This window comes from Peromyscus eremicus, chromosome 6, assembly GCF_949786415.1.
Source record: "Peromyscus eremicus chromosome 6, PerEre_H2_v1, whole genome shotgun sequence".
Lineage (NCBI taxonomy): Eukaryota > Metazoa > Chordata > Mammalia > Rodentia > Cricetidae > Peromyscus > Peromyscus eremicus.
Genome location: NC_081421.1, coordinates 54,406,444 through 54,423,159, shown reverse-complemented (window position 1 = coordinate 54,423,159; position 16,716 = coordinate 54,406,444). Strand labels below are relative to the sequence as shown.

Here is a 16,716-nt window from a genome sequence, read left to right as displayed (position 1 = left end):
CAACTTCCCATCTTCTCATGTGTTTGCTTGTCAATCAACCATTAGGTCCAATGAGTGGTGCTAATGTGACTGTGGGGGTTTGCTCATCCACTGGAGTATAGGAAACCTGCCAGTTGCCACACTCTCAAAACCCGATGATTCTTCTTTACCAAAAACCTAGTGCTTGCTCATAGCTCCTCAATAAGGCATGGGGCCTGGAGAACACATCACACATCTATAAACCTTGGACATTTTTAATGTTTAGAAAAGCTTAGTCCCTACATCCTGCAGGCCAAGGAAGTCACTCAGATCACCTCAGATTTCCCATAAGAATTGGAATGCTGTCTCAACAAACAATAAGAAGGAGAAAGATGCACTTCTGCTGCCCCTTTGTTCTTCTCCCTCTTCCCTTACTAAGTCCAAGCCAATTCATCGTGTTAATTAACTACTATCACTAAATCCCAGACTTTCTCTGCTGCTTGGTCCCAAGACATTATCTGAGGCCATCGTCCCTCACTATTTGCTATCAAATAAACGAGGAACTGCACCATTTGTTTGAACTTCAAATAAATACACAGCCAGGGGTCATTTAAATTGATAATGCTCCAATTCTGAAAAACAATAAGGACGAGCCCAATTGTGTGAAATCACCGTGTTTGGAACACTGGACTACCCTATCTCCTGCCACTGGAATGCTCAGCTGTGACAAGTCTTCCTCACTGGCTCCAGAGAGCTGCCAGAGCGAGCCTTGGCCTCTGAGAAAGAGGGAGAGGAAAGGATGCTGGGGAATCCTTTATCATCTATCAAAGGGCCATAAGCAGAATCTTTCTTTGTCTAGCAGAGAATGTGACAGATAGTAAGTTCTTCTTTACATAGAAGGTCGTTGGGGGTGGGGGACTGGAAAGAAGGCTCACTGGGTAAAGTGCTTGTGCATCCATGAGTACCTGAGTTCAGGTCCCAGCGCCCACGTTAAAAGCCAGGCAGCACACACTTGTAATCCCAGTGCTGGCAGGCAAAGACAGGAAAATCCCAGTGGCTCACTAGCCAGCCAGTGAACATCCGATCTCCACATACAAGGGCATGCACACCCACATACAGATGTGCGTGCACACACACACACACACACACACACACACACACACACACACACACAAGATGGTTGACATTTTTGCTTTTATCACACAACTAAGTGGGAAAATAAACAAGCCATAAAGATGAAAGCACAGGGAATGAGATGGAATTCATCCCAGAGCAAATTCCTTAGGCACCAGATGAGAAGGAGAGAAAAAGTAACTGGAGCAGACAGCTGTCAGGAGAAGGAGCACTGTGGCTCACTGTTGACTTTGTGACCATAGGTTCATTACTCACAGTCATCTAAGAGAAAACTTCCTTTGGAAAACAGGAACTGCTTCACAGGAAATGCTTCAGGCATCATTTTCCCATTCAAGGAACCTTTTCACACTTTGAGCTCATTGCTAAGATTCTCCTCCATTAAAATGTCTTCCTACGGAGTCTTACCTTTCTGGAATTAATGTCAAACTCCCTAACTCCATTCTCGATCCAACCATTTGAGAATAATCCATAGCTTCCAGTTTCTTTCCATAAGACTTATTACGGTGCCTGAAACATTCCACCACAGTTATCTTTCTCTCATATTAAACTGTGCAACCCTTGAGGCAGAAGATGGTTTCCTTCACCTTTTTCATGCACCGCACTAAACCTTCTCTGTGTTGAGGACAAACAAGAGCTTGAGAAAGTCTATTTCAGTGCAAAGAAATATGTTATACTTTTTGGTGAGGGTGAAAGCAAATATCTCTGAGCATACAACTGTTGTCCCCTTAAGGCAAGTATCCATTCATCACTCATGCAACAAATAGTCTCAGAAAATGTCAGCCCATCAAACAATTAAAAATGCTAAACATTTTCTATTCATTCAATTCTTCCATTTAAATGTTTTCCCTAATGTAGCACAAATCTCTGAAGGTCTTATTAACAAATATCAAACCTGGAGCCAGTTATTGGGGTGAATGCTGGAAGATCAGAGCAGCAGAACAAGCCACAGTCACCTCACCTTGCCAATTCCTCAGCTGATCCTGTTTGCTCAGACTGGAAGCCTCTGAGTCCTCACCCAAATGGATCTCAGCTGAACTGTGCTGCTCAAAAGCCTAAAAGCTTAACCAGGTTCTAGTTCCTCATCCTCATGTCTTAAATACCTTTCTACTTTCTGCCATCACTTCCTGGGATTAAAGGCATGAGTCACCATGCCTGGCTGTTTCCAGTGTGGCCTTGAACTCACAGAGATCCAGGCGGATCTCTGCCTCTGGAATGCTAGGATTAAAGGCGTGTGTGCCACCATTTTCTGGCCTCTGTATCTAGTGGCTGTTCTCTTCTCTGACCCCAGATAAGTTTATTAGGGTACACAATATTTGGGGGAACACAATACCACCACACCCTAACCCCCTTCCTTTGACAACATTACTCATTTTCTGTGCTACAAGTAGTTTTTCTTCCCCTTGTAACAATCCTAATTTGACGCTTCGGATTTAATGTTTTAATATAACTGGACAGTATTCCTTGACCAAAAACAGGGCCCCAGGTACTGTGGCATTTCTAAACATTTGGCTGCTAACAGAACGGTTACAAGTCCAGTAAGACAGGAACTTGCCCTTGAAAAAAATCAGAGTTTATAAGAAAAGACAGAGTAGTCAAAAAAATTAAACTCTAATAAGAAACGACCTCGAAGAGAAGTATAGCAGTCCATAAGCATTCAAAGAAATTAAGTTATTTGGTAAATGACTTGCATTTTAATGATGGATAGATTGGTTTACTTAACTCTTATTTACATCTATGAATTTCTAGGTGTTCAATTTGCATAATTAATGAATAATACTTACTATGTATCAGATATCACTCTAAATACACAAAGATATATATAAAATTAATTTCTTCTTTCATTAGTCCTCTAAACAGTGTCCTATTTTACAGATGGAGAAACCAAAGAGAAGGAAACTTAAGTGATTTCTCAAGGCTAAGAAACGACTAGTGGCATGGTTGATGTTTATCTTCTGCAAACTAATCCATTCTCAGTTTCTAACCATTAGAGTCTCCTAAGTCAGGAAACAGGGTTCCCACATGCTGAAATTGTTCCTGTTATTTTATCTAATCTTTTGAGAGAAATTGGGCCAAACCGTAGAAACACAAAATGTGTTTGTTATCCCCATGGTGATGAATTTTGGTCTGTGCAGTTCATACCCCCACACTTCAAGAAGAAAAGATTGCTTGTGGCTCTTTTGTACTTTACAGAGTCAGGAATATGGTCCAGCCTCTCTGAATGTAGATTTGCTAATTGGGTGAAACAAATGAACACTGTTATGCAGAGAATAACAACTGTTCTGTGTTCCCTGGCCCTTGCTCTGGCTTCACAGAACAAGTGATTGTCATTTGCTCCAGGCATAATGTATCTAAAATCGTTCACAAAAATCCACTCACTATATTCCCAAGCACCACTTTGATAGAGCATATTTCTGATTAAAAAACAACCTCCATGTTACTGAATAGAAAAATTTTATTCAAAAATATCAAATGACTGAAACTGGCCAGTTTATACAGACTTTGTTGCATAAACTCCTTCAATTTCTATGAATGATTTATGATGGTAAATACAAGAAGTAAAAGAATCAATTATATATGATCTTACATAAAATGGTATTAGAAGAATCAAAAGGAAAATGTTACAGTAGTTTGCATCTGGAATGACTCATAAGGGCCCATTTGTTGAAGGATTGGTCCCAGGACTGTGCTATTGGGAGGTGAAACTTTAAATACATCAAGTTGGAGGACTAGTCTTCAGTGCACTGGAGATGGTATAGCATATAGCTTTTCTCTCCAGGCAAAACATGAACATCTGGTAGCCATTGTGGAGCTGAGATAACCTTGGCCCCTTAGTCATGATAAAGTAATAAGCAAAACAGCATAACGATAGCTCAATCTCTAGTGATAGCAATGGCTCTATTTATACTGCTTAGTAAAGAAAGAGAGAGAGAACTTTGACTTGGGATTCCAGGCTTTGTGAAACCATTTCCTTCTAATTGAAATATTCCCTCCTGGAGGGGAGATAATGGCTTCTAAGAATCAGGAAGCTAATGAGACCTACTAGACAGAGGAAACTCATGAAACTTACAGTACCCAAAGGTACCCTCCCAAGGCTGTAACAATGGTTGGAGAATGAGAATACTCTTTGGTGGAACTGCCTGAGAGTTGACATCGAGTTCCAATGATGCTGCTTTCGTGAGCTCATCACCCATCTGAGTGTGGGCTTTTTAGTGATGCAGCTGCCTTTGGATTAGCATGGTCCTGTAAGCAATTCCAATAAATTAATTGGCTTGGCAAGCTAGACTTGAATGAAATCATCAGTCTGTCACTGATGCCCTACCTGAGATAAATAGACATTTGTTTGCATCTATCCAGGAAAAGTCACGCAACACAACTGGTGCCCACATAACCAAAGAAAAGTTGGAATGAACATTTGTACATCAATTGCAATGGATGATAAGACATGCAGTTGAGGCTCATCCATCTGTAGGGGAAGCATTCACCAGAGTAAAGCAAGCTATATTTTTCCTGTGGGGGTGGTATACCTCTTCTACAGTGGCAAATGCATTAACCCTGCTGCGGGATAAGACATGTTTGCAACTGATACAGGAGGGTTAATAAATTGGAACCTTTCATATCCCAGTTATTAATAATCCAAGGACCTAAGGTGTTAGACAATATGGAACAGTGCTCCAAGTTTGTTTTCTCACATTACTGAAGCTTAAAAATATGAACTCTCATGGGAACGTGCAAAGCAGAATCAAGCTTTACTCGGAAGAATTACAGAAAAGGAGAATTTGAGAAAAATTCAGAGAAATTCTCAAGAGTGGGAGAGATTTCTATGAGAGGAAAAAGATGTCAAACTTCCTTGTCTAGGGTTTTTATAGGATGAAAACTGAACAAATGGTGAGGTAAATGCTGTGAGACTGATTTGCTCTCTGGGCTATATTGGGCCAACTCAGTAGAATGCCCGCACACTCTACAAGTTTTCCTGCCAACCAGGGAGGTGATCATGAGCCTAAACACGATCTCAACATGCACCAAACACCCAGCTAGGTGTGGTTAAAGTCCTTCTCTGCCATCTCTGACTTGTGCCGGCAGATACTAATTTTGACTGTCTGCTAACTAGTAACTGGCTGCTGTTGCTACCTCCGACATTGCAATGACTCAAATGTCGTAAACTTATTAAGCTCTCCTTGTTCTCACATTTACATGATCTACTTATGGCTCTATCATGGCAGAGTTAACTCTATCACAGCTTTGTATTTAACTCCTTACCTATGGGGTCAGCTGGGGTGGTCACTTAGGTGGAAGGTTCTTAACAGAAGCCATACTCACTTCCAGTTTAGACTTAGTAGAATTAGCTGCATTTCAGAGCAAGACAAGCTGGAAGGGCAATAGTGTTTTCCATCTGTTCCTCAAAAACTTCCGGCAGGGGACACCAGCCTGCTGTCACTGGTCCAAAACCCCATTCTTCCTCTTACAAGGTCCACTTGGTATCTCATACCCTGCTGCAAGTTCTTCCGTGTCTTATCCCTAGTGTTCCTGGCTCCTAGCCTTAACTCTACAGTCTGTTCTCACTGTTCAATACGTTATTCCCTTGCAACTCTCACCATGGACCCTTTTCTCTTATCAGATATTGGAAGCTAGTCCCTGAATCCCAACCCAGGTTGAGCAATACAAGCCATCCTTGGGGAAACTCAATGTGACCCTCTCTCTCTATGTGGTACAGAGCGGTGTGCCTCCATGAGTGAGATGTACATACTACATGAGTGCAAGCAGGAACCCAAATTGACTGATGCACCAGAGAATATATCACAGTCTCTGAAAGTAACACATACGGTTTAGGATCCTAAGTGGCTGTGGTGTCAGATGCATGGAGGAGACAATAAAACATGTAACTGAGGCTTCACAATCTACCCTGACAAAGAAAGACTTACAAGGAAGGAATTGTTTATGTTATCCTTCATATTAGCCTCCAGTTTAGAAGACAAGTGAAAAAGGAGGATGAGAAAGAAGTGTCGGCTTGCCATTCCTGAGATCAAAAACATGGAACTCATGAGTAGAATCAATCAGTGTGGAGGGAGAAAGTGAGAAAGAAATGATGTATGATGTGGAGGGGGGCGTGCAGATCCAGGAAAAACCATAAGCTGACTCCATCTAGAGATGGGCCAGCATCTAAGGGGAAGTAGCTGACATCCCAAACATTTCAACCCTTAGATAAGGTTAGATAAGATGGCCAGATGTCCCTGAGCCTAGTACACAACTATTTCCCTTTTATAGACACTCCTAGACAAATGTCAGCCAATCGGGATCCTGAACCCTGGAAATTCTCTCACCCCAACCTCTGCTATGATAAAAACCCTACCCTGCCCAAGCTCAGGGCTCTCTAGTCTTACCACTGTGTTGGAAAAACAGAGACCAAGCTCCAAGCTTGAAATAAAGGCTCTTTGCTTTTACATGTGGAATTCAGTCTCCATGGTGGTCTTTTGGGGGTCCCTATGATCTGGGCATAACATATGATAACCCTCAGTATCAGTGAGACTCTTAATACAGAGGAAGAGAAAATCCATGACTCAGCATGGACACAGGAACATTAATGAAGGATTATACAAGAAACCTTGATGATGAGGAAATTCTGTGTCTGAACTGCTTGAACTGTGAAAAAGCATCATTTAAACTAGAAATAAAAGAAGTCCTCATAACCTGGCTTATGAGGCAGTGGGACATGGGATATAAGAGTGAATGGGATAAGTCTGAGTCCCAAAGATGTGGAGATACTGGGTTACCGCTCACACATCCTTGAGACAATACAATGAAAATTTGTCCCCAGTGAACTGGCTTAAATAGTCCGTTAGGGACATGTGGTTATGGCTAGCTGGGGTCCCCATGAGTATCAGGAACTAGGAGACAAGAGGAATATCATTACTGAGGAGACTGGGAGTGAGGGAGAGGACATTCTGTGCCTGCTCACCAAGTCTAATGAGATGGATTTGCTGCATAACTAAGAAAGAAATTAATTCCCAAAGGGCTTTTGTTACTTTACTGAGCCACAGGTGGGACCTGATCTTCATGACGTAGAAGAGGTTATGGTAAGTCTGAATGACTTAAACATTTAAACTGGAAATTACACAAAGGGATATGTCCAGGACACCCACTATCCAATATGATGAAATTTGTGTAAAGACAGAGTTCCTAGGATAGATTTAAACACCAAATGCTGTGTAGTGAGCCTCAGGAAAGCTTTAATGACTAACCATCAGTTCACCAAAGACATAAAAGAAAGAATGGAAGACAAAGTGGTACAGTTAAAATGGATTGTTCGTCCTAGAAGTGGGCAATTATTCCCCCAGAATATTCTGTGTGTATTTCTCCCTTACAAGAAAGTATACTGGGGGTAGAGATTGTGTTCCCAGCCCAGGATTCCTTCAGCATCCAAATATGGCTAAAAGAGTGATAACAGCCATGGCATTGGACCAGAGTCTGTGCTTGAACAGCTGGTGAGAGCACAGCCATGACCCAGCCTTAGCCAAGCAGTGCAAGGCAGCCCAGTGGAAACCATCTAGGGTGGAGAGATGCGTAGTGGTCTCACAGTAGTGCCCCAGGATGAGGAAGCAAGACAGGTTGTGGAGAACAAGTGGATGGAAGAAGGCTAAATATGGCCCTGCCTCCCATTCACTCTACTCTATTCCACATTGACCTTTTTATAAAATGATTGATACAAACAATTAGATCCTTTAATGCTTTTTAAAAGGACCTCCCTACATTTTGAAAAGTATAACTCTAGCTGCTAAATCCAAAGACCAATTGGGACTTGCTTAAAGTGGACAAGCCTTAAGACACCCTGCCCTTTCTAAAAAGGTTTCATTACATAATGCCCTTGAGTGTCTTGGGTATGCTACAAATTTGGAAACACATCTAAAGGAAAAGTGAAAACAGATGTTAAAGATGCTGAGTTAAGGCACTCATCTGAGTGGGAAAAGGCACTCGCAGAATCCATAAGTTATTAAATAAAAATCTTGGTGCCAGGAATAGGTTACCCCTATTCTAACTATCTCTCTGTTGCTATGATAAAAACACTCTGATCAAATGCAACTTAGTAGAGGAAAGGGTATGTCTCATCTTACCTTTCCAGGTCACAATCCATTATTGGGAGAAGTCAAGGAAAGAACTCAATGCAGAACTATGGAGGATTCTGCTTGCCAGCTCACGCTATGGCTCAGTCTCAGGCTCCTACTTAGCTAGCTTTCTTGACTCAGGACCACCTTATATCCATTAACAATCAAGACAATCCCTCATAGACAAGCCCACAGACCACCTGATAAAGAAAATTACTCAACTGGGACTCTTTGCAGGTGAACCTAAGCTGTGTGAAGTTGACAGTTACATCCAAGTACTGGCCCCTGACTTCTCACAAATCACAGAGTCTTTGTTCCTGCTGTTGGTTAATGCTGAGCTGGAGAGTAAGTCCCTATTGCACATTTTGGTCTTAGGATATTGAAAATTCAAGCTGGAACTAAGATGAAAACTCCCTTCATAATGCCTGGCTTTTATTATTTTATTATTTGGGGGGGGGGGGGGGAATTGTCACCAAACGCCCTGCTCGGTTATGGACTCTACATACTGCACTACCAACATCCCAAGCAAAATGTGTCAAATTGCCTTCTAAACATTTGTGTTTACACCACAGATTGCTGCTGTTGTCAGGTGTGACCTAGGGGGAAATTTCTTTTTGTTGTCATGAGTGGTTGATATATGACTCATTCCTGGTCAAACTGCTGAGAATATATGACTGTTTCTATGTGCACTGACTCAATGTTTAGCCATAAATGGAAGAACATTCCAAGACATCTATATTGCCCCCACCAAAACTCAGGGAATATCACGAAAAGGTGGCATAAAGGGTGGCAGAGCTGAAGGAAGGGCACATTATTAGGCAAATATCTCCCTAAATTGTAATATCCACTCCTGCGGGGAGTGAGACAGGATTGGGAAGCTAATGAGACCCAAGAGACTCAAGGCACTCAGAAAGGTAGGAGTCACAAGGCCTCTCCCTGAGTTCATGTAAATAGTAAACAATCTCTAAAGAAAGGAGAGACTCTTCTGTGGATGGAACTGTCTACAAGTCACAAAGGGAGCTGGGATGCAGCTTTCATGAGTCCTGATGCATCCTGAGCTGGGCTTTTTAGTGATACAGCTGCTTTTGCATCATACATGTTCCATTAAGGCTTCATCCATGCGTCTGTAAGTGTGTAAAGTGTGTAAAGTTAGACTCAGGTAGACTGATTCTTCAATCTGTCATTGATGCCTTAGATGGAGTGAACAGAATTTGTTCATGTCTCCCCAGGAAAAGTCAAACGATACTATTATTACCCACTTGTGTGCCCGAGCCTCATATGATCTTGAGAGGTAGTAGAATACACAAGAAGCAGACACTTCACTGAAGGCTGAACTTCATAATTCAGCTTCCATGAGGCTTCACCCATGATGGGATGGCACTTTTTGGTGATGTTGCAGTGTTTGCCACCATTGTAAGTGACCACACCCCATTTGCCTATGAGCTCACTGAACACATTGGCTCACCAAGTTGGCTTTGGATGGATCATTTCTCTGATATATCAAGGTGACAAATGTTCATTCATCTCTCCTGAGGAAACATCAACAGGAAGTTGTGGGAGACTGGCCCCTCTGTTCTCTCTCATTTATTTACTGTTCATGACACAAACATGTTTTCTCCACTGCAATCTATCACCTCTTCACAGGCCCAAAGTAGTGGGCCAACCAATCACAGCAGGACACATTGAAAACTGTGAACCATGATGTCTTTTCCTTTTATAAGTTGATTGTCTCAGCTCTTTGTTCATGTCACAGAGAGTCAACAGGTGCAGACATTTAATAAGGTCTCCTTTTCAAAATATGCAAAGTTTCGGTCAATAAGGAAAGTTTTAAAATGGCAATAATTTGAGCAAGAGATTTACTGAAACCAAATTAAATACCTGGATATATAATATCCTCAATCTTACACACAATGTAAAATGAAAAAAATACAAGTAAGAATTTATCATCCTCCATCTGATTGGCAGAAACGTCATGGTGCCTTCTACTGCCCACAGTGGGGAAGAAGATGGAAGCTGGTACTATCAGACTTAACACATAAAATGGAAAAATGATGCACTATCTTAAGGAAATCAGTTGCTTGCCTCTTCACTGTTAGAAATAAATAATGAAAAATAAAGAAAATACGTAAGCCCTCCCAACTGGTGCCATTTATAGATGTATGCATACGTGTGTGTATGTATGTAAATTCTAGTTAAACTGACCATTGATAAATGGAATTTTTGAGTTTTAAACTTAAAACTAGTTTTAGACTTGCGAACCAGAGTAAGGAGCTCCCACTTGATATATCAGTCTGAGAGACTTCTGGAAAAGCCTTGCCCAAAGTGCTTCCTCGGGAATTATCAAGGAGGAAAACCTTCCTACCACAGGCAGAGGGAGCAACAGCATTGACTACAGAAGCAGGTAGAGCCATGTCCTGAGAACCCGCAACCCCCACCATAAGTGATCTTGGCTTGTACAGTTTGAAGGGTTTAGAGGGAGTCATCTAAGTAAGAAAGGACAAAGAATTGATCTAAGGCAGGGGCCAATGACTGATTTCTTCAATAAAGCAAATCAAGAGACATCAAGATGTTTGTCACTATGAATGTGGCCCTCACAGAACCACACAGCTGGCTCCTAGACTTCTCAGTTGGAATAGTGGCTGAAGACGGTACTATTTCCTGTACAAGGGATGAAGGTAGCCATTGCTGCAGGCTTGATTCTTAAGACACAACTCCTGGTCTGACTCCAGGGACTAGTGAATATTGCCCATGTGACCCTGGCAAGAATACCGAAGTTATGCTTGCCTCAGCTTGTCGTCTCTACACTAGGAACGACAGTCATTCATTCTTATGAATGACTCCTAACTTGCTATCTTAGAGCCTAGAACCAGAGTGCCTAGAACCAGGCTGGCACAAAGCAAGTAGTAGGTTAATTATTATTTCAAGGTATATGGAATATGTATGCATGTTTAAAATTCACAGCGGTGATTTCCTAGGCTCACATTCATCCTCATGACAGCCAACAATGTCCCTATGGGGATAAAAGTCAACAAATACTTGTGAAAAGGAGTCCTTCCCTTTTCTGACTTCCTATGTCCACAGGCAGGAAGCCCCAATACTCGCTTGAACAAAGGTTCTGATTGGAATGGCATATTTAAGCTGATTAAATACCTTGGAACACTGTCATATCCATGCTCCTCTCATGCCTTTCTACTGCCTCCTATTTTCACTTCCCCTCAAACGCTTTCTCTTCACTGTTTTGGGGCACATGTCCTCCCTGTTTTGACCTCAGAACAATCAGAACTAATATTCAGCCAGCCACTCTGATATGGATCTGGCTTCCACTTCATATACTACATTTTCCTAACTATTCCACTTCCAGAGAAAACAAAAAAAAAAAAATTTAGAGTGTGGTATTATTGACAATTACCTCTTACATCTTTTATAATATAATGAGCATGGTGTGTGTGTGTGTGTGTGTGTGTGTGTGTGTGTGTGTGTGTGTGTGTGTTCTTCTTGGATGAATAATAAAATGGAGCTTAGGACAGAATGAGATTTACTTGAGGGTTTCAGAGTTAAAATACATAACACTAGATAATCCTGACAGAGATTTGCCCTTTATTTTCTATAGGTAAGTTCTATGTTTATCAGCTACAAGCTTCAAGATCATTTCTTGTTGAAAGACAATTCTCCATGGCATTTCTGTACATCACACCAATCTAGATCTGCAATTTCGTGTTCTGTCTTGTTTGTTTTTGCCTTTGTGGTGGTGAGGGTCAGCTCAGGTTTTCACGCATGCTACAGAAGTGCTCTATCATGGAGCTGTCTTTCTAGCCCTCATGGTGCACTAATTGTTATGCTTGTTAGTGTAGTAAACTGTTCTGGAAGATAAAAATGTGCATTACTCTGGGATGGATGGAATATTTGTTTGCTTGCCAAAATACTAAAACCACATATCCTTCGAAGACAAATATTAGTCAGGTTTGCTAGCAGCCAATAGTAAGACTGGAGATTCCAAGGTTAGGGTTCCTCATCAGAGACGTAAACACATTATCAGAAGCATTCACTAGAACACTGCCATATCACCCCAATATAAGCTCTCAGACTACATATAGTTTCCATGCCTCAATTCTCCTACATGCAGAACGGAGAAAGGATGTCTACTTCATAGCCATCATATGTTAATTAAATTTACAAATGAGATAATACATACATAATACACAATCCGTCTATACCTCATAGGTAGACTCAAATATTGTTCAAGATAGCAGTACCAGGTGACGTTTGGCTGCCTCTCCTCTCCATTAAATGGCCTGCACACTGGCTTAGTCTTCACTAGATACTCCGCATCACAGACACCAAGGGCCATTCTCTACATCAACAGTGTTCATCCTCCAGACAATGGCTTAGCTAGCTTTCTCTCTACTTTTTTGTTTTTGTAACAGAGTGTCACGTACACCTCATTGGACTTGAAATCTCTATGTAGCCTAGGAAGACTCTGTCTACATTTCTGCTCCTTTCTATTTCCTTCATTCTAGTCATACACACATACATAAAAGGAATGAACTAAAAGGAGGATGCTCTTACAAGTGTTCTAAAACTGTTCTAAATTCTTCCCCAACTACCATTTAACAGATGCTAACAGAAAACCAGTTTGTATAACATGGGATAAGGGAGAAGGCAGTAGCCAGAATGAGGTGAAGGTAAGTCATGGGATCTTTACTGGAAGAAGAATTATAGTAGCCATAAAAAGCAATCCAAGAATTACTCAGTTATATAAAGGTATTATTCTTAAATGTTGAATCTTTATGGAAGTATTGTTGAAAAAACAAACAAACAAACAAACACTGGAGCCAGACATGGTATTGTGTACCATTAATACCAGCACTTACGAGGCAGAGGCAAGCAGATTTCTCCAAGTTCAAAGCCATGCTGGTCTACATAGTGAGTTCCAGGCCAGTCAGGGCTACACAGTGAGATCCCACTGAGAGAGGGGAAGTGGGTATTGGAAAGAAAATAAGGAGAATGGTGGTTGTGGCAGTACAGCCACATGAGTGTTGGAACACAGCTAGGGAATGTGCATCACCCAGCCCCAGTGAGTCTGAGCGCTTGTTCTCAGTAATTGTCAGAACTTGAATGAGATGCCCATTCTCACCAAGCTTTAGTTGGCCTCCAGAATATGTTAAGACACAACCCCACAACTCTATACATTGTAGCCATGATGAGAGGGAGTATTGCAGACTGGCCAGTAGATTACTTCTTCAGAAAGTAATTTTAAAAATAATATTCATAATCATTTCCCAGAAGAATATGAAATTCCATAATATGTGTGCTGCACTTGGCCAGATACAGCCCTTCTAGAATGTAAACTACAAGTCATAGAAACTCCTGTTGCTGAAGATTCTATTGAGACCTTACAATGCTATCAGTCCTGGATAACCACTTAGGGGACTGGATAAACTTACCTGTAACAAAAAATCGAAGAGAGCCATCTTGGACCATTCATGGTGATGGATTTCAGTGCAGCCCCACTCAGGTCTAGGAACACGGCCATTCAGCCAGCACTTCTGTTTTAGCAACTGCTGATAATTTCCCCAGGTGATCTTAACAGAAGAATGGCTGTCATTGCTTGTAGATGCCAGAGATGAGTCCCAGAGAACGATAGGACGAGGGCGGCCATCTACAGAATCAGAAAAACGAACAGATCTCTTAGCATGCTGCCCTACTGAGTGGGCAAGTGTCCTTGCGTTCCCCAGGTGATCTTAACAGAAGAACGGCTGTCATTGCTTGCAGATGCTAGAGATGAGTCCCAAAGAATGATAGGACGAGGGCAGCCATCTACAGAATCAGAAAAGCAGCAAATAGTTCACTTAGCATGCTGCCCTGTTGAGTGGGCAAGTGTCCTTGGGAAGGCCACTTACTCTTTCTTACCTTACCTTCACCTGTCCAGTGGGCCCTGTGTCTTCACAAGTTTTGATATTTTTGTATCAATGATACTCCTGGTCAGTTGTAAGTCTTATAAAGTGGAAAGTTATTATAGACAATGAAAAGAAAATTTAACAAGATTTATGGATGTGGCAGGAACAGGCTACTAACCACTCACTCAGGCTTCCTTTGGTTAGCTTGGTTTTATTCCACATCTAAAAGCAGCCACCACAAGAAAGGAAGGAATCCAGACATTTATAATTGTCTATTCAGGGTCTGAGCAAGAGCGGTCTCTGTTTGTAATAACAGCTGTCTGATTTTTGGAGGCTACACCACGATGCTGGGGGTGGGGAGAATTTTTAGAAGTCACAAATTTCAAAGAGAAATTGGATGCTTCACATCAGTGGCTGGAGTCTCCAAAGAAGGACAGCAAGAAAAAGAAGTGTTTTTGTTTCTGTTTTTCTTTTCTGATAGGAAACGTGCAAGCACAACCGTGCTCTTGGAAAGGGATCATACAGTCGTCACACATAACCTCATAAGGCAACTTTAAGCAAATGTCACTTTTTCAACTGTATGTGCATAGATGATATTTTTTTAAATGTCACTCGAGTTGTTTGGATCTCAGTCACTGGAGAGAAATGCAATTTCTATCATTGCTAAACTAAATAAAGTATGGTAAGGCCCAGTGGAGTCATCAACAGAAAAGATCATGATGGAGTCCACTGAACAACGTTTCAGGCTTAAAACGGAACTGTCACCAGCAAGTCCCCATTTCAGCCAAATAAAGTCACAGAGATGGCGGTGGGCAGATTTGCTTACAACTCAAAAGTCTGTGCGGTGCTCTTGAAGAAAACAGCTCAACTGCAAACCTCTAAAAAGCCCCTTTAACTCATTCTGAACAAGCCTGAACAATAGAGCCCTAAGGAATTCGGACCGGAATGTCCAGACATGCCCCGGGAATTTCTGAAAGCCCTTTGAACCGGGCTCGGATGTTCGGAATCTGTGACTTGCGTCGCCCAGATAGCAACTCAACCTTTCCTGCTTGTGTCTCACAGCATTCTTATCTGCAGGAAACAGGCAGCTGCCTGACCCGTTCTGAAGCTGGTGTCACACCAGCAAGTAAATGAACTTACTTAATCTTTCTAATTGCCCCCATCCCAGCCTGTTCCAAAGAAAACTTGTTCTCCATTTCGCCAACAGTGTAGGGCAGAGCAAGAGGAAGGTCTTCAGCTTATACAGAATATGGCACAGTCACCGACACTCAGTGAAGAGAAGAAAGGAACCTCAAGCTAACCCAAAGGATCATCATTTTTACCATTACATTCCTCCTTTCTATTTCTTTTTACTAAGCAACTGGGCTCCTGAGACCTAATCACATTCTAAGACAGAAGAAGATCAAGACAACTGTGACTACCCCAAATACTGCGCTGATTTTTTTTTTTAAGAGAACTAAATCCATGCAAGATCTGTCTATCATGTGAAGAAGACAAATCAGGCCTGTGTCACCAAATATGAACAGAAAATGTCACACGGATTTCAGAGACAAACACACAGGACACCTGAACGGCGAGAGTCTGTAAGTCAGTGTCCTTGGCACTGTGATTCACAAACAGCACGTTTCGTCTCAGAGCAAGGACATGTTCAAAGGGAACTGAAGTCTAACACTGCATGTCACAGCACAGTCACCACAAAGGACAGGCAAGCAGCAGCTTCCTGTACAACCCCAGTCCTGGGAGGAGCAAGAAGCGGTCTACAGAAGTCAGAGGAACCTTCTAGGCTATCTCCTCATCCCTAGGAGTACCCATGCCTTACTATAAAACTAACTAAATAAAACAAGTCTCCTCATTTCTGGCAACGAAGGAAATTCTACACGAGAATGTATAGCTAAGAAAAACACACTCACCTGCAGCCCACAAACCACCGTGTTTTGTTTTCTAAACTTTCCTGCCCATCTCCCTCTTACCTGAATAAATAAAAAGCTCTAGACATTCAGGAAGAGAACATGGTTAACTCGTGGCTGAAGCTTAGACTACAGAACTCAACAGACCTTTTGCTCTCTGGTCTTTGACTTCGTGGCTTTGTAACGTTGGACAGGGAACAAAGCCTCTCCAAGCCCGCCTCCTCCTGTAACACGGGAGCGACTGTGTACCTTTGTAAACTGACTTCACTATCATTAAATAAGACTGTGCATTAAAAAGAAAAATCTTTCCGCAAACTTTTATCACTTCTACCTGGTGCAAACATTGAAATCTCTTCCTAGAAATTTGTGGACATATTAAATATATAATTGCTGTCTGCAGCCACCCACTGTGTAAGATCAGCCTGATAGATAGGTCTACCCTGATTTGAACATGATACCTCACTAACAGGTATACTTTTTAGGTTGACAAATATAAATTAAATGAAAGAAAAAAAATAAAGCAAATAAATAAAATCATCACCCTAGTGTTTAGCATAAATACATAACCAAGAAATGGTTTATAGCAGCTTTTCTACATATGAGCCTTCTACAGCCTCATAGTACACCAGCCTTCAGCCAACCTTTGGTGCTTACTGAGCAACTACTATATGTCATGCAGGGCTTTAGAGACTAGAGCTAAATTACAAACAAATAGGTGTCAAC

The 16,716-nt window shown here is 41.6% G+C and overlaps 1 protein-coding gene across 1 annotated transcript in view; it reads right to left on the bottom strand.

Moving 5' to 3' along the window:
- Nucleotides 1-16,716, bottom strand: part of Gask1b (golgi associated kinase 1B) — a 52,118-nt gene that overhangs the window by 17,689 nt on the left and 17,713 nt on the right. Inside the window, exon 3 of the mRNA XM_059264745.1 lies at nt 13,634-13,848. Within this exon, the coding sequence (XP_059120728.1) occupies nt 13,634-13,848 (215 nt within the window). The remainder of the gene's footprint in view (nt 1-13,633; nt 13,849-16,716) is intronic.